The sequence below is a fragment of the Gymnoscopelus microlampas genome, assembly GCF_963454915.1.
Source record: "Gymnoscopelus microlampas genome assembly, chromosome: 9".
NCBI classification, from domain to species: Eukaryota; Metazoa; Chordata; class Actinopteri; order Myctophiformes; family Myctophidae; genus Gymnoscopelus; species Gymnoscopelus microlampas.
This window is the reverse complement of record NC_139946.1, coordinates 21,482,571-21,501,247: the sequence shown is the minus strand read 5'-3', so window position 1 is coordinate 21,501,247 and position 18,677 is coordinate 21,482,571. Positions and strand designations below refer to the sequence as shown.

The following is an 18,677-nucleotide window of genomic DNA, read 5'->3' as shown; positions in this document are numbered from 1 at the left end:
TTTCAATTGATGACAGAAGGTTCACACTTACTGTAGGGCACACACTCATACTGGACTTCCAGGTACTTGTAGGTCCCTGGGCAGGGGTCCGGGAAGACGTCCGAACCAGTGATCACAATGCACTGGGTCCGATTGTTACACCTAGTCACAAACACAAAGGGGGGGGGGGGAGATTTCAACTTCAAATCTTTTACAGAGAAATTCATACCATTTATTTCTACTAACTCATCCCAAGAAACAGACGCTACAAAACACATGAAACCGGAGCTACAATTAATTCAGTGCAGCAATGGAAAAAGTACACTGAAACAAAGCTCAGAGTGGAAGAGGAAGTCAGTTGAGTTACGACAATGGGTGAAACGATTGATGCTTTATGTCAGAACGTTGGCAATGTTGTTCACTGTTGTGAATGTTATTTATTTTCAAGGTCAATGCCTTTCTGTTCAGTTTCATGCTTCAGCCATTGTCTTTCGCTCTATAGCATATATGAGTTTTTTTTAAACGATTTATTGTCCACAAAGTAGAAAATGTCCCAGATGTGTATAGACCAGCGATTCCCAACCTGTGGGCCGGGTAAGCCTGGTGGGCCGTGAGGACAGTGCAAGTGGGCCCCCTACTAAGATTTAATTGATAATATAACAATAATATAAAAAATATTATTAATAATGTAAAAAATATATAATGTCATATAAAAAATATACGTCATGGTATTTTTCTTTAAAATCTTGAAAGAAATGTGTTTTTTATTGAGATACCGAATAGGAAATTAAACTATATTACATTAGTTCCAGTTTTAAATAAACATGCTTCGAAAACCACCCATCTGACCACTTAGTGGACAGATGGGCGGGGCCGCGAACCCTTTCCAGATATTTAAGTGGGCATGTGTTCCACATAAGGTTGGGGGGCACTTCTTGTTTTCTGTTTTATTCTTTTTTTTTGCAGTACTGTCTCTGCATTTGGGAACAGTGGGTGGGTGGGAGGGAGAGCGGGTGGACGGGAGGGAAATGAGGGGTACCTATGAATTACATATGCTTACATTTTAAGTTTACGAATGAAGTCCTCACATGGGAGGAAAGAAACCTGTAAAAAGCCCAATAAACACATATATATATATATTAAAAAAAAGGTTGGGGGGGCGCTGGTACCGACCGTTCCAACAACCCCACAAAAGGTAAACGACCTTGTGTGACCCTCCTGCCTTATAGTGCAACATTGCATGTTTAGAACCAAAGACCACGAGATGGCCAGCACCATAATACATTCTGTTCCCCTCTCCTCTTGTAAGAATAGTGACCTTTAGCATGTGTGTGTGTTGGAGACATCTCTAATTGAACCAGGAGTGCCGTTCATATGTCTGGGGAATCGCAGCAGACTGACCACCCCCCCATTGGAACCACGATAATGACATCAATACCTCAGGCAGGGTCTTTGCAACTAGGTGTGGGGGGGGGGGGTAGAGAAGGGACAGGGGGGTGAGAGTGGACTAATAAGTGATGCGAACAATCCATTTCAATAACTCTGTTCTGCTGATTTAGCAGTGCCCAGAGATAATAATAACACCCCAGATTTACATAGCGATGTTCTAAGTACTCAAAGTCGCTTTACATTCGGGATATACCCCTTTATGTAGGGGTGAAACAGTTAATCAAACTAGTCGATTTAATCAATATAAATCGATATAAAAAAACATTGATCGATAATTGTATAAAATAATCGATTCATAATTGATCCCTATTTTGGACGTGTCATCATAGGCCAAAAGTTTTTTTTTTTTTTTTTTTTTAAGAATACAAAAAAATCCAACATTTTGAAATGGCCAACCTACGACCTACAAGCTTTTGCATGACACCATTGTGGAATGAAGTATAAAACAGGGCGTAAATGGTTAATCAATTCACTGATTTTTAAATAAAATATAATAAAAAAAGAATATATATATAAAAAAAACGTACTAGTTGCAGCCCTACCCAGAGATGACATTCGTTTCTTATAATCACGGGCCAGTAGGCAAATTTACATAAAAATCTTTGGAAAGAGAATATACTGGTCCTGCTGTGTGTGTGTGTGTGTGTGTGTGTGTGTGTGTGTGTGTGTGTGTGTGTGTGTGTGTGTGTGTGTGTGTGTGTGTGTGTGTGTGTGTGTGTGTGTGTGTGTGTGTGTGTGTGTGTGTGTGTGTCACATTATTTGGGAATGGACCAGCGCTGTGTTGGGTTCCCAACTGAAAACCAGCGTCACTGGTGGGCAGAAACCTTGTATCTCCATACTTCAACTTTTGGGGTTCTGGTTTAGTAAATTAATGCACTACTTCGTCATACAAGAGCGTCGCACAAAAGCAGTGCAAATAGCAGATCGGCTATTTTCACTAATTCAGTTCAGTTTTTTTTTAATTATAATGAAAAGGGAACGGTTTTGGACATACAAGGTTTCCACCGGACAGTGACGATATCTCATCTGCATGCCCTGGGTACATGTTGTACAGTCGCTTGCAGCGCGGGGAAAAAAAGAAAAGAAACCATCCGATGAGGAGAACAAACAGCCCCGGTGTTCAACTGAAAAGCCCACTAAATCATGATAACTCCAGGAGCAGAATTAGCCATTTGAATATTTTTTTTCTGACCAGCACTGAAGGAAATTAATCTCCCATGGCTGGCTTCTTTTACACACACACACACACACACACACACACACACACACACACACACACACACACACACACACACACACACACACACACACACACACACACACACACACACACACACACACACACACACACACACACACACACACACACACACACACACACACACACACACACGTCAGCTTGTTTGACCATTAAAATAATTCACAGCTCTATTTTCTTCAAGTGCCGAGAAAGGGAATCATTTTCTTTTTTCCCCACAAAGGAAGAAAATTAACAATTTATTTTGTTTGGTAAAGGGAGCTAGAACCCCATGTGAAATAAGATTTTAATAGTGCAGAAAAAACAAAGGAGCAAATGTATGTTCTAAATTTACAAGACAACAGTGCAATAACAAGTGTGCGTGTGCTGGGGAGTGCCATCTTAGGGAAGAAACTATCAATTATTTTCTTAGCAATTATTCTATCGATTACTAATTAATTCATTGAGAAGTGCGTTTTTTTTTTTTTTTTCAATATATCGACACAAAAATGTTCTAATAGATATTTCATAATGGACTAAATCAATTAGCCTATTTTATACTTCGTCATACAACGGTGTCATGCAAAAATGCCAAGCTCCCAACGCATTGCATTGATGTGATGTGAGCTTGTAGGTTGGCAATTTTTGCTACTGTATTTTATTAACTTTTTTCAGAAACATTATTGATTTTTATTATTCATTCTATTATTGTATTAAATTGATTACATCGATTAGTTAGATTAACTGTTGTCATTTCTCATGCGTGCACGTGCTGGGGAGTGGTCTCATGAAGCATTTTACTTTATTATGTGAATATCAACATATTTGTTTTGATGGAAATGAATTGCTGCTTTAGAAGCTAAACATGCACTGCCTGCTGGGAGCCATAATGTGGTACTTTTTTTTTTAACAGGTAATATTTCAACATTACAGAGCAGCACTCTCCATATTTTATTCGTCCACTTTGCCGATCCTATGCTTTTAGCTCATGCATGAGCACATCAAGCAAGAATAATATAAATGACAATGCTTTACCCAACAGATTGCGATGAGGAGAGTGCCATACAATGTGACACATTGGCCGATGAAATAGAATGAAATCACGAATAAAATTCATGACACTAATAAGACCTGCCACTGTTCCTCATGTTAATGTATTCAAACAAGGGGAGGCGTTGGACAAAGAAAATATTCACCCATATTTCCAATGGCACAATGTGAGCGTAAGTGTTGATAGGTCTTTCTGATGTATTGCCCCCATTTCTACAGGCTAGGGAGCAAGGGGGTCCCTGATCTATGGGACTGTGTGACTCGCAGCCTGTCTTCTCTATGAAACTGTGGGCATGCCACCTCCTGAGACCAATTGAAAAAGCCCTAATGAGTGTTCTAGGCTTGTTGCTAACCCTCAATTTAGGAGCGCAGCATGTAAGTGAAATTTACCCCCATGAAAAGTTCACCTTTTGGGCCTGCCGAGGCACAAGGTCTCCAAATGAGGACTAATTAAAGATATGTAAAATATGATATTTCTGACTCTGGTGGTCTGGGGCTACAGAGTAATTAAGTATGTACATAATAAAAAATGATGTCAACGGCACTAAGGCAGTCTTTCTCCAGAGTGCACCATTCCATTTTAATCAATGTCTTGATTGCCAATCATGATTGCCTTCATGGGGTAGAAGGAGAGGTGGTATGCTTTATCTGAGTGGATGTACTGGTAGGTTTAAATTTCTAAATGGAAAAGAGTTTACTATATTCCAACTATGGGTCAGATTATAGCAAAACCTTTAAAATATGTTGATACGCAACATTTTCCCCTCATTAATTACAGATGACTCATTTTAACATGGTCATTATCAGCTAATTGTTTGAGGATGTGATTAGATATGATTGCTCTTTAGCTCTTATAAAAAAAAGTATTGTGACAATAAAGATTGTATACTATAAAAGTAATCTTATGTACTATGTAGCCTGTTTCTCTTGTACGTATGTACACCGATTCATGATTCATTAACCACTCAACCTGGTGTGACTATTTTCCAAAAGATTTTCAGAAATAGTAAAAATAGCAGATCTACAAGTTAACGTGTTGTGATGCAAAGTGTTTGAAGGAAAAAAAAAGAAAGTAGATAATTGGTTATGAGTGGTTAATTTCTGATTCATGCATTTCTCAAAAAAAATATAAATAGAGAAAACATTGCTACACAGATGATTTTAATAACAATATATATATTAAGTAATTAAGAGTTCTTCTCAACCTCCACACTTGTACAGGCAACACCACTGGAAGCAGAAACCTAGCCTATGTTCACACTGCTGGCCAGTGAACCGGCATTCCAAATCTAAGCCCATCACATCCCTGACCTTTTGGGAAAGCCAGGCATCAGTGCAATTAAGAAAGTCACCAAGAACACCACCCCCCCCCCCCCCGCCCCCCAAAGATCCAAAGCAAATCTCCTTCTAAAACGAGCACAGTGTGCTGACAGCAGGAGAAAGGGGTGTGATAAGATGCCAACAAGGTGTAACTGATAGCACTCCCGATACCATGCAACCACGTCCAATTTAACCATCCTCCACTGCCATCATAAAGCATGTCAAAGGAATAATTGGACAGTGAGATAAGGGTCTAATTGAATAATAGCTTGCTTCAAGTGAGAAAAATGCCATACATGTTTTTAGCCAGACACGACCAAGCGCTTACACTATCAGTCAGGATGCTACCGACTGTGTTGTCACCGACCGTACCAAAATGTTGACGTTGGCACCGCTACGGTTTCTATGCTAACAAGATTCTACGTGCCTGTTTGAGTGAATTTTATGGAGGCTGATGATAGTGAATATGATGTGAAACACTACATGTTAGCGCTGGAGTACAGGATCAAGAAAAAAACACAATATCGCTCCCTCAAATCAGGTACCGTGGTACCATGGTGAATTCTAACACCAGTACTCTGTGCAGCATTGGCTTCTAATCTGTTGAAGCCTAGATTGTTTTTCTACTGCCTCTCAGTCTCCCCAACCCCTTGGCACTTCCGAGCTTTGAAAAGACAGAAGGCAGCTATTTCAAATTCACAAAGCGCAAAAGAAAAAATATGGCAGCCAGAGCAAAAAAGCAATCTCTGCGTATCTGGAGGAGAGAGAAAGGCGGCGTGAGTGAGAGGAAGCCATTGCAGAAAGGCGTACAATTTACTTCCCGTTGCTCCCAGTTTGAATTTCAATCAAATTAGCGTCTGTTAAACTCAAAGTGACCCGTCTAGCTCCATTTCATCTGAAATGCTGATGAGGTTCATGGCACAATTATCAAGGCAGACATCTCTCTCAAGAGGCCGCCCCGTTGATAGCAGAGGCCACTGAAAAATTAAATCATTTCCTGGGACTCAAAACAGCAGCGAAAGAAACAATGCACTGCAAAAGGAAAACACAGACACACACACAGTGTATATACAGTGCTACAGAGTCGTGCGCGTGCGCACACACACACACACACACACACACACACACACACACACACACACACACACACACACACACACACACACACACACACACACACACACACACACACACACACACACACACACACACACACACACACACACACACACGAGGCATGTAATCACTCTCAATATCAGTAGGGTTTAACCATTTACCACAGGGTGGTCTAATAATGTTTCAGGAAGTGGGTTGTTAGAAATTAACCGTTTGCATCCAATGACCACCTTCAACATTGTGTCTGACCTAATATCCGGGGGAGACATCCCAGGATCTGGTAATTGCTGTCACATGCTTTGTGTTTATATTATATTTACTGCTGCTCAGTGGGGGTTCTAGCCATTCACTAAGTCCAGAGGAAACACTAGCCTGACTTGTATGTCTCCATCTTATAATGGCATTATAGCCATAAATAAGTCAAATAACTATCATTTTATCCCTTGGACCCTCGCATCCCTATTTTGGGACACACATTTGGTGTAAATAGCTGATCTACAGGCTCACAATGCATCGCAGCGTGAAGCGCCGTGAGCTTGTAGGTCGTCATTTTTTTTGCAAAGATATTTCATGCGGCACGAAAAACAGGAGGGGGCCTTGCATAGCGCCCTTGGGAATTTGGTCAACTAAGTATAGGGTTTATTTAAAGTGGTTAAGTCAAAGCTGAGCTTTTTAGACAGAATGCACTGCTGGCGGCTAGGCTTCAATAGCATGTGATAATTATTTCTGTATTTGAAATGCCATTGAAAAAGAATAACCTAAAACGATCACTCTCATAAATATGTTTAGAGTTGTTCTGCCTGTTCAACCAGTGGAGATTATTGAGGGGTCCCTGGTGGCTCAGCCAGTTAGACCAGTGGTTCTCAAAGTTTTTCATGTCAAGGACCCCCAAATTGATATGCATTTGGCCGCAGACTCCCATCTGAAAAAGATTTTGTGCCAGGGACCCCCAGAAGAGAATATCTTTTTTTATATGTTCGTGATGCACTGTGAGCTTGTATATATCTGCTATTTTTGAATAGCCAAAGTAAAAAACATGGTTAAAGTGGTTAAAATGATTGTGATGCTATATTAACACATTTTGCTGGGGATTATTAGCTGTTGTTTGACTCACAAGATCCCCAACTAATGTCCCCGTTTCTCAGCTGTTGTTTATGATTTGTATTATTATTTTTATCATTCCTCTTAATCAACGCTTTATGAAAAAGCCTTCTATTAGAGCAAGTTTCATGCCCGGTGAACTGGCATCCACCCCGTTAGAAGGCCTGGGCTGATTCTGGACCTTTATGAAATCTTAATCGGCTGTGCTTTAAATAAACACTAACACACCATATGTACGGAGAGGAACTACAAGGCAGTGTGCTGTCAGGCGGCAACAACGAGCTCCTTGGAGAGCATTGCAAGCACTCCTGTCACTGATATAAATAGTGTAAGCACCTAGCATTATTCAATGGCCAACATCTGATGGACAGGCTTTTTATTTATTTATTTATTCGTTCTTGTTTTTTTTACCGTTCCCCTGTTTCTGTACAAACAAAGCAATTCTAATAACAAATAAAAAGGTATTGTGTGAGGGTAACAAACAAAACAACAAAAAACATATTCCAGGTGTTTACCGAACTTTAACTGAATAATGCAAGGCATTACAATCTTATACATAACTATTTTATAGCGACAGACTGTAGACAGCGAAGAGCTTCATTTTATAATAAACCGTGCCATGGAGCTAGAAGGTATTTTGAAAAGAAGCACCTATTTAAATACCCAACGATGAATGGCAACAATTAGCTTGACATAAATTATTTGGAAATCAAACTTAGAGTGAGTCAAATATCCAAGCTCCTAGCAGATAAATGTACCATCCATGATTAGAGAGCCATCTACATTGATCTTTCTTGATAATGATACGCTCCTCTGAAAAACCTGTGATCCACGAGCGCAGCCAGGGCCCAGCCATGTTATGTTACAGCGATCAATGACCTTGTTATTGAATACTTACAATGAAGCTCATTAGTCAAAAAAGAAATCAATAGATGCGGGCCACTTATTCATATCTCATATCTGCATGTGCCGCTTTTCATGAAAATGATTAATCAAGACGGAGTTGTCATCTTCTCTAGTCCCTCCAGGTATTCTGATAAACAGCAGTGGTCAGATTAAGATCAATACAGTTAAGTATCAGATGGTGAGCTCATGAGCAAATGAACTCATCACAGAAATGTATTGGAATATATTTTAAGTATATTACAATTTAGCCTCGTATGCTGGTGTGGCTAGCTTTAGTTTTAGTTCAGTTCTAATCGCAGTATATGACATGTAGCGGTCAAAATGGTAGCTGAAATAGTTGAAAACATAATCTGCCACGAATATCCAGAGATGATAAAGGCAAAGCAAAAAAGCTGGGAGGAAATACCAAATACCGAAAATGTAAGAACATTAGGAAATCAACAACATTTCCAATAGAGACAAGTGTAAGTGGTATGTCTAAAAATCCCTCAACTCCGGGGGCGAGAAAGCCCTGAAAAATGGCATCCATTAATATTAGTATCAATGAATTCATTATTTTAATAAACTACTGCCATTCAATTTCACATCTGCCAGGGAGTTGCCCACGTAAAGGATTCCTGTACCGATTATCACCCACTTGAGTCAACTAATTGCTTGCAGCTGAACACTCTAATTGAGCCATAGCATTCCTAGGGCTATTTTCATAAAATCATTGTGCTCATGAATATAATATGCCAACCAGATATAAAAACAACTTGGAGTGCCAACAGGATCCATCAAACTCAGTGAAGCCTCATTCCAATTCTCCACACTTCAGGACAACATCAATTTAGGGATGTTTAAAAGTGAACACAGTTTTCTAATTGCTAAGTGCTAATGTGATTCGTCCCCCCTCCCACAACTAAAATTAGTAGACCTGGGCAATTATAGAAACAAATATTGGCCGCACCTCAATTATTTTATTGATGAGGGCCGTACAGTAGAGAGCAAGAAAAAAAAGAAAACTATGGTTGTTTATTATATCCACTGTGTGCAAGTGCCCCACATATGGAACAATTCAGTTTACTTTTAGCTCAGAGAGCATACGTTTTGACTTGCGGAGGACTTCGACCTCCTGGCTACAAGACCATACTCCACATTTCAAATAAGCAAAAAAGAAATCCACTGTATTTTCTGGTTTTGAAGATAATTGATTTTGGCAGCGGAGGCATTGTTTCATTACATTCGCTTCCTATTCGAGCCTGGCCCTATAAATAAACAGAAAAGAACAAAAAATCACTAATTAGTCCCGCATGCGATACCGAGTGCAAGTCAAGCTGTCCCTAACAGTGCAGATACACTGAAACGACGAATCGCCTTTGTCGCCAACTGTTTGCTGCTGGTGGGCTTGTCGCTAAAACGCAAGCTGTGTTTAAATGTTTAATCCCCCTAAAAGCACCAACAATCTCCAATAAGTTTCACTATGCTTCATTTTGTTTTTCTCTGGAATAATTCAGAGCGATTGTGAGTCATCCTGGTGGGTGTAAAAATATATAAAAAATCTTGTCATACAAAATGGAAGAATGTTACTTTTTGACAGATGGGTAACACCTAAATGAAACATACCCACATGTTATTACCATCGGCTGCCATTTATCCATCTGTGAAATAATTTTGTGCTAAGTTTTGTCTCCATTCTGTTCATCTCAAGTGGCGTCCTGCGTGACTGGTGAAATGGAATACAGGTTGCTATACTGTATCCGAACGCCATTTACACTGTATCCATACACCAAATAACAAAAATTGCCAATCTACAAGGCAGTGTTAAAGTAGCCAATCTAAGCAAAAGTAGCCGATCTACAGTAGCATCTCAGGAACTGACTGGGGAACAGGAGAGGTGCATAAATATGTGACACCTGTCACATTCAACAACAATTGACGTATTCTCAACTGAAGCTCTCCTCGCCTGCTCTGTTCCACTTTCAATCCCACAATTCGTCCGCCTATGTATATCTGCCCTGTAAATGTGTTTTCATGACATTTTGATTGTTTCGGATTTTGTGGGCTGATTTTGCACACAATACATTTTAATGTAACAAAAAAAAGGAAAGAAAATGAAAGAAAGCAGTTTGACTGCAAAAATTTATGGCTTATTTTCCCATAAATAATGCATTGATTTTTAAGTTGTACTTCACTATTGATATTCCACACACAGCATCTCCAAATAAACATTAAAATCATGGCTTACAATATATTGACAAAATTCTCATAAAGTTCCTAAAGAGAAAAGCACATTAAAAACGTAAAAAAAAAAAATCTGGATTTAAACTGATAGCCCTACAGCGAAAGATATGAACCTGCAATATTGGGGATTTGCAGTCCGACTCTGCCCTGCCCACACTCAGCCTGTATTTGTGCTTCAATGAATGGACTAAAGCCTAATTTATGCTCCATCGCACAACGGCGCCGCGCACCGAGAACGGCCGAGAATAGCAGACCTACAAGCTCACGCGACGAGCTGTGAGCTTGTAGGTCTGCTATTCTCTGCCGACCAAGTATAAATCAGGTTTGATTCTCTTTGTGTGAGTGTGTCTGAGGCTACCGTGATACCCAGGGCCACAGGCAGGGACCAGGGAGGACAGACCACAGCCTCTCTCCACGACAAGACTGCGTGAGTCAGCTATCTGACTTCATCAAATACGGCTTGACAATAACCCCCTGAATACAAGGGCTCCCTTTTATTTCATTATTTCTTATTTCCCAAGGCGGAGCGGCAGGGTTGCTGACAGTTTTCTAGCGACCAATATCTCTCTCGCTCTCTCTCTCAGCGGCACTCTCATATGTCATTCTATCCCGTGCACTTTGGCTCAGACGGTACCCCTACGTGGCAACTGGCCTCATGGATGAGGTCTCATGTAGACAGTGTTGCAACTGGCGCCTGACTGTGTGTGTGTGTGGGTGTGGGTGTGGGGGTGTGTGTGTGTGTGTGTGTGTGTGTGTGTGTGTGTGTGTGTGTGTGTGTGTGTGTGTGTGTGTGTGTGTGTGTGTGTGTGTGTGTGCATGCACGTGCGCGTCGTGAGCCAGTGTACATGCGTGTTGTGTGTATATACGTGTGTGTGTGTACGAACGAACGTGTGTCTGTGTGTGCATGTACAGTATGTGGATGGACACATTGTAACTTCATAAATTTGCGGTGAACAGGATCACATTCCTTCACACAAGACTGATCACAAGTGGAGCCGTAATTTTTTAAATGTTGAAGCATCTCTGTGGTCAGATGAGTCTGGGTAGAAATGGGGCATGTTTGCCTCCCTCATGCCAGATTGGAGTATGGCCTTAATCTGACTAATAACACTGCAACATATGAGCAATCTCTTGGACTTAAAAGTCCCCCTGCAGACACATTTTAAATGTTGTTTAACACTCATTTATATCATGAAAAAGTCAAACAAAAACAAAAAGGAAAGGAGAAAAAAACTCTACTCTCTCATAGAGAAATTCTGGATCTATTAATATGAAAACATCAAAGCCCTCATGCTTCCGCCCACACCGCTGGCTTTAAGGAAGTACAGAGAAGCTCTCCAGCACCTCCAGTGTTCGAATGTGAGAAGGGTGCTCTAGTGTCAACTAAGTGACAAGTCTAAGTAAGTAAATGAGTGAGTGAGTCTGTCCCGACCGATCGACTTTAAATTGCGTATTGCAGAGGACCCGAGGGAGGTATGTGCCGAGTGAGAAGTCGGACGGATCAGCGCTTCTCCAAACAATAGCAATTAATCTGATGTCATCAATATGACATCATAGTACTGACATCATAGACTAGCCTGTACTCCATATTTGGGCAGGGCTCACACGGAACTCCTTATCCATATATGGGCATAAAAGGGACGCAGACAGACAAGACAGATACAGAGATCTCCAAATATGGGCATAAAAGGGACAGACAGAAGGGTACAATGGGGACCATGATTCTGATGTGAATCATGGCACATCACCGGGGGAGTGATGCGCCAAGTGGGAAGTCAGTCGGATTGGCGGTTATCCAGTTGGTTTGAAAGCGGCTATTTGGCTTGTAAAGGTTTCGCTGAAATGTATTACTGTACACATGCCATGGGAGATAATCACACACCCACTGTCTTCCTCACTTGGAAATTAGTAAGCTTTATTTGACAGCGTCAGGTTATTTACTTGGTATTACTGTCCAAAACACAATTATAACGGCGATAGTCACACTGACTTAAGCTAACACCCAAAGAAACAGACCTTAAGCATTTATTTAAGTATCCACAGCTATGCAGTGGGACAAGGGTTATAACATCCTCAATAGATGCTCTTGTAATGAACCATTTAAAAACTGCGATAATGGGTTTTTAATGATGTTCTATCAATCACAGGATCAAATTAATAAATATATATAACATTTGCAAACAGAGCTCTTAGTTGTTACTGGCATGGAGACTTCTTTGAGCAGTATTACCTTTGTGACATGATCTTGAAGGCATCAGGCAGGTAGCAGTTGATGTTCTCCATCTGGAAAGGGTCAGCGTCGCAGATCTTGTCATCTGTTCGGCCGTAATTGGCGCTCTCGATCATTATGACATCACTTCCTGGACATCGCAGGTCTATCGGATAGCCCTCACAGGACAGCTCTCTTCGCACGAGGCCGAATGGCAGAGCAGCCCGGCTAAACCCTAGGGGAGAAGAAAATAGAGGACAGAGAGAGAGAGAGAGAGAGAGAGAGAGAGAGAGAGAGAGAGAGAGAGCGAGAGAGAGAAAGAGAGAGAGTGAGAGACAGGGAGTGAGAAATGGAGAGAATGTGTGAGAGACAGAGAGAGTGAGAGAAACAGAGAGAGTGAGAGAGAGAGTAGGAGGGAGAGAGAGACACAATTTTCTATCAGTACAATTGGAAATAGAAGGGAGATATGTGACTGTGTTGAGCATGTGTGGAACAATCTGGCAGGATTTCAAATATTTGAAAAGATTTTGACTTTGAGTTGAAAAAGATGACAGTATAAATAGAAGGCAACAGCTCAACCAAAATGTGTCGAGCTGATATGTGTACCAATGAAATGAATGTAGAGCTGTCCTTGCTTTTTGGGGGATATATCAATATATCGTGCAGACATTTTATATCTCAGCGGGACTGATGGGCCGATGGCGTTACTTAGTATTGTATGATATGTCACCGACATGCCGGGGACTGGTTCTGAATGACGATCGATCGATCGATCATTGACCTAAAGAGTCTGGGGCATCATCCCCTGAGCCAGGCCTAATAACATATGAATATAAAATGTATTTCTAATGCTAAAATAGCCCCATCTAGATTTTGTAACACAGTGACATACATCAAATAACCTCCACTAACTTCTTTGACAGTGTTGTTGTTTTTTTCATCTTGTCTTCCATTGTAAATATGGGTTCACACACACTGCCCTTACAAAGTCTATTAACACATTCACAGCCAGGGGCTTTCTAATGCAGGCAGGTAGCTTTCTGCCAGCATTTTTAAGCATTCTGACACATTTTTCAAGAACCACAGAATATTTATCTCCAGTATGATCGATCCCTTGATGGTTGCTAATCACGGAGGAAATCACTGTGCTTCCGTGAAGAAAAAAAAATGTCATCGTGACCTCCCGTTCTCTTGTTATACTCAGTTGAAAATATGTTTCACCAAAAATACAAAGTAAAAAAAAAAGTACACAGGAGCCGAGATACAGGATTTTAAAGTAATAAGTTACCCAGGAAGTGAATGGAGCAACAAATCTTCGGATCACGTTATCTTTGGTTCTGGACGCCCCCCCCCCCCCCCCCCCCCACAAAAAAAAGAATCACGGACATATCCGTGAATGGCGGTGAACGGGTGGATTTTAAATCACGGATATGTCCGTGAATGGCTACATTCTGGCAGTGAATGTGTTAATGGCACTGTATGGTTTATCTGCAATACCCATTTTTATATTTAAAAAAAGGGGGCACTACATACAGTACGTCTGTACAACATGAGAGTGTAATCCATTTTACAGCACTGACAATTGAAGGGGGCTATTGGGAAGCTTGGGGAGGCTTGAAGAAGAAAAATACGGGAGGGGAGGGTTAAAGAAAAAAAAAACAATATTGTGGCTTTGTGTTCCATAAATGTGAACACTGCCAAATAGCAGCGCTTAGGGTCAAAAGTGAACTGTTTTGCTCCATTTTCTCCAATTCCAATGAGGGACTTTCTTTTTGTCAGGACAGCTTTCCCAGAGCTTACATGTCAGAGCTTAGAATAGAGTGGAGTCGAGCCAAAAAATATGCACCTTAATCATAAGCAGAGCTGCCCCTCGGTGGAATTTGAATACACCAGAGGCAACGCTCACTTATGACTTCTGTATCTCCACATCCACTGGTGACAAAACAGGGGCAGCTTGAAATGCTGGGCCTCATGACTACATATCACAGTGGATATCTAATAATATTGTATAAACAATGAAACCTATAAACTATAGGATCTTTGAGAGCCCCTTAGAAATCTTGCATCCTTTTAACCACTTAAACCCCATATACTTTGTTGACTGGAGTCCCCCAGGGGTCTATACTAGTTCTGCTCCCTTTTTTCCCTCGACACCAAATCTCTTCGCCAAGGATAGCCAATGTACGAGCTCACAATGTGTTCATGTTTGTGATACGTTGTGAGCTTGTAGATCGGCTATTTTCACTGAACCCCAAAATATGGATGATAGGGTTCATGTGGTTAATTTTCTTAACTTTTCACACCTCCTCCTGCATAATGCATTTGAACAGTTCAAGAGAACTTTGTTACCTTGCTGGACGTTTAAGTAATAGTGCTGTTGGCTGTACATTTTATGTCTTGGTTGATGGGGAGGTCGACAGTGTTTACAGAGACTCTCGTTTCCCTAATGAGGCACAGTTCACAGACTGCTGGCCTGAAAAACTAAATGGCCTAATTTGTTTGCGAGATTGGCACCTGAAAAACTCCAGAGCCAATGCTTTATGTGAATTTTATTATAATTACCCAGGACCTTTTCTTGTCATGAGTGACATTCTTTATGTGACATCTGTTTTGTTACAACCATTGACTGGAGCTCTGCTGAATCGGCCTGCAAGGGCTAAAGTCATTTTACCTTATCGAATACTTCATCAATGAACACCAGCCAATACAATTACCAATGTCTGATTAAATACTATGTTACACTTGGAAGGGAATTAGCATTCTGCATTGTGCCCCTTGCCGGGAAATGCTACGGTGGTATTTTGCAAAGGAAGATAAATGTCACTTTGTGTTGCCTTTTCCTCGGCTAGTGCACCAATTAGGTGCTGCTGCTTATTTGCTCAGCATTAACCGAGACAGACTTGAAGGTAAACAACTGCTGTATCTCTGCAGCACAAGGTACCGGTAACTGTCCTGGCCTATCTTACGTCTTTGAGGCTTTATTTGTTTGGGAGCACAGAATCACAGGGGAAGGATCTTTTTTTATGTTTTTTATCTTCTTGTTCTTTTTGACAACAAACTTTCTCGTGTGACCGCCAGGCATGAAAAAGCACACGCTTTCATGTATGATACTTCAAAGTTTTTTTTTGTTCTTTTCTTTTCCAGCCCATCTTCTCTCTCGAGTCAGTAAAAGAAAAAAAAAAGAAAAAAAATGCTTAAGGTGATTCACAATTTATCGGAGGTGTGAGAGGAGAAGGGCGGAAAAAACACAAGCAGAGAAAAAAATGAACACTACATGTGAGAAACAGGACCCATGACAAGCAATCTTGCGTTCATGTCAACGCATTGCAGCATAGCTCCATCAAAAGTCACCCACCACTCCATGTAATAAGTAAGGCAACCTATGTAATACATCAATCACTGCCATATTACAATTTTTATACTTGTACAGCAGCTTGATACGAATCTCAGTATAATGGAGACATTTGTCTATTGCTTTTCTGTCACAGGCCATTTCACAGAGAAAAAAATAAAAAGCCGCCTCTTAAATTGAAGTACTGTACGGTGAATCTGAGACATTTTAAAAGCTTTTTTGTTTTAATACTTTCTTTGGTTCTTTCTCCCCAACAAAAAAAACACCACTCTCAGTCTGCACAATCACAAGTGATGCACAAATGATTTAAATGTTTTTCATCGTAAACAAGAGGCAGATATGTTTTGAAGCGAAGCACATTGTCAAGGTAAAGACAAGAAAAACACATTCATTCCATACCAGTGCACACCACAAAACACCAATGTTCATACAGTACAGGCTATAAGGGCAAAATGAGTCTGAACAAACCGTTAGAGATTGTGCATTACCTGCTATCCCCCTTCTTATTGCCATACTTTCCTATAGCCTACCTACTAAATAAACACATCATACTTAATCTTTCTACATCTGAGCTGACATGACAGGTCAAATATGAATTCAAAAAGACAAACACATTCAGAATAACAACACATTTTAACAAAACGGGGTAGACTGATTGCTTTAACAGTTTCCCCCTTTCAGCAGCATAGATAGGACTGCATTCTGGTGAGTCTCACTACAGAGTTCACATAGATTTCATATGGGCCAATTCTGCGGCAGCAACGTATGGCTGAGTGGGATACATTAGCCAGCATTGGCCCACTTTGCGGCTGGAAGTGATCTGGTTCTTTGGCCATGCACAAGGTCTCCCAAGTTTGATCTCCAAAACCTGCGGCCAAACCCACCCATGCGCCGTGTCCCAAGAACGCTGTTAAAACACTTAAATCACTCTGCAGCAGCTTTCAAGAAACTTCTGGTTTCATGATTTAGAACGGATTCGGTCAGTCCGCTTAAGTAGAGAAACAGAGGCTGAAGAAACAAGGACGGAGGGGGGGTAAAATGTATATGCACTCGGCAACAAGATAAGAAAGACTCGAGCAACTTTTTCCATTGTGCTGATGACAGGCGCTATAATGATCATGCATTTTCTTGTTCAGCTTTCTGGAAATCAAACACAAAAGTGCTGTCCTCTCAGCACAAATCTATTCACCAGCTGTGCTTGTGCCGTACATCATGGAGTCGGAGAATGTTCGTAAACAATGTCCAAAAGCCTCTCTGAATTGATCAGGCCGCAGGCTGAACTACTTTCTCGCCCTCGATGCAGACTGGGCGGGGTGGGGATGCAGTGACTGGCAAATCAATACACGAGAGGGGGGTAGCAGACAGTCCAGCAAAGTGAATCTGATTCACTGTTGCCATCTCTACACTTGACCACTTAATATACTTAGTTGATCAGGGTCCCCCAGGGCTCTATGCTAGGTCCGTTCCTTTTTTCCTTAATACCAAATCTCTTTGCTGAAAATAGCCAATCTACAAGCTCTAACAAGCTCACCATCTACAAGCTCACGTCGCCTTGTGAATAGCCCAGAATAGGGACGCTAGAGTTCATGTGGTTAAGTAATCAGTCAGTGTACGGTAGTCTACGGTTAATGCAACAAATACTATTCAATTAATCTAAATTACTATGGTAAAGTAGTAAAGTGTCTAAAGATGTACACCCAGCAGTCAAAAACATACCTTTTCCTTTTAGAATAATGGAACAAAGGCAAGCGCTAGATTTGATTGCTAAAATGTGATCTCATGATTGATTCATCGATTATTCCATCAGTCATTTCACCCGTTGTGTAGTTCAAGTCAATTCATATGTACAGTATTTAGGCTATATTCTCTATACTATTCCAATTACTGAGATTCCACAGAATATGTCTCCAGCTGCAATGACCAAATAGATGTGGTCATTTGCCTGATCCTATATAGCCATTATGACTGCTCAGTAGAGACGGAAGGAAGAAAAAAAACAGATGTATGGGCTAATTTACAGTGCTATAATGACACATCTAACTCTGGCTCTGCAAACCATATTGTATAACGGAGAGCTTCTGTGCCCTCTTTTAACCGATTCAATCCGGGAACACATTTGGCTATTCAAAAATATTGAATTTGAACTACAACCAACCATTATTTTACACATTGACTATTCAAAAATAGTAGATCTACAAGCTCATGGCGCAGCACCGAGTGCCGCACTATGAGCTTGTAGATCTGCTATTTTTGAAAAATCGTATATAATATATATTTTTTAAAAGCGAACATTTGTAACTTTGCTTCTGGGGGATTCTACAAATGTCTTCTAAACAGTTTTCTGAAAAAAAAACATGTTTCTACATCAGAGGTGCTCAAAACATTTTGGACCCCCAAAATTATATGTATTTGGCCGCGGACCCCCCCCCCCCCCCCTTCCCACCCCCATCTCAAAATACTTTGTTCCAGGGACAAAATATATGTATTCAAAAATGTGCACAAATGTTCAAGATTTAAAACAAATTTCTATTTTTTTAAAATGTTTGAATAGCCAAAGTATAAAATAATGGTTATAGTTAAAATCTAAAATGACACAGATGCGTTCCCGGATTGAATGGGTTAATAAGACCTATTTCTCTCTTTTTATTCAGAAAGGAGGAAGCAGCCGCAATGACATCGATCACGCTCTGGCACAACAATGCACTGCAATTACAACAGAATAATATGATATTGGC

General features: G+C 40.6%; 1 protein-coding gene across 9 annotated transcripts in view; it reads right to left on the bottom strand.

The window, feature by feature from the left end:
- adgrl2a (adhesion G protein-coupled receptor L2a) overlaps positions 1-18,677 on the bottom strand; it is a 120,605-nt gene that overhangs the window by 56,951 nt on the left and 44,977 nt on the right. For all 9 annotated transcript variants that reach the window (XM_084067764.1, XM_084067771.1, XM_084067763.1 and 6 more), the window contains 2 exons: positions 12,612-12,825; positions 32-141 (listed from right to left, as the gene is read on the bottom strand). In XM_084067764.1, coding sequence (XP_083923890.1) covers positions 32-141; positions 12,612-12,825 — 324 coding nt within the window. The remainder of the gene's footprint in view (positions 1-31; positions 142-12,611; positions 12,826-18,677) is intronic.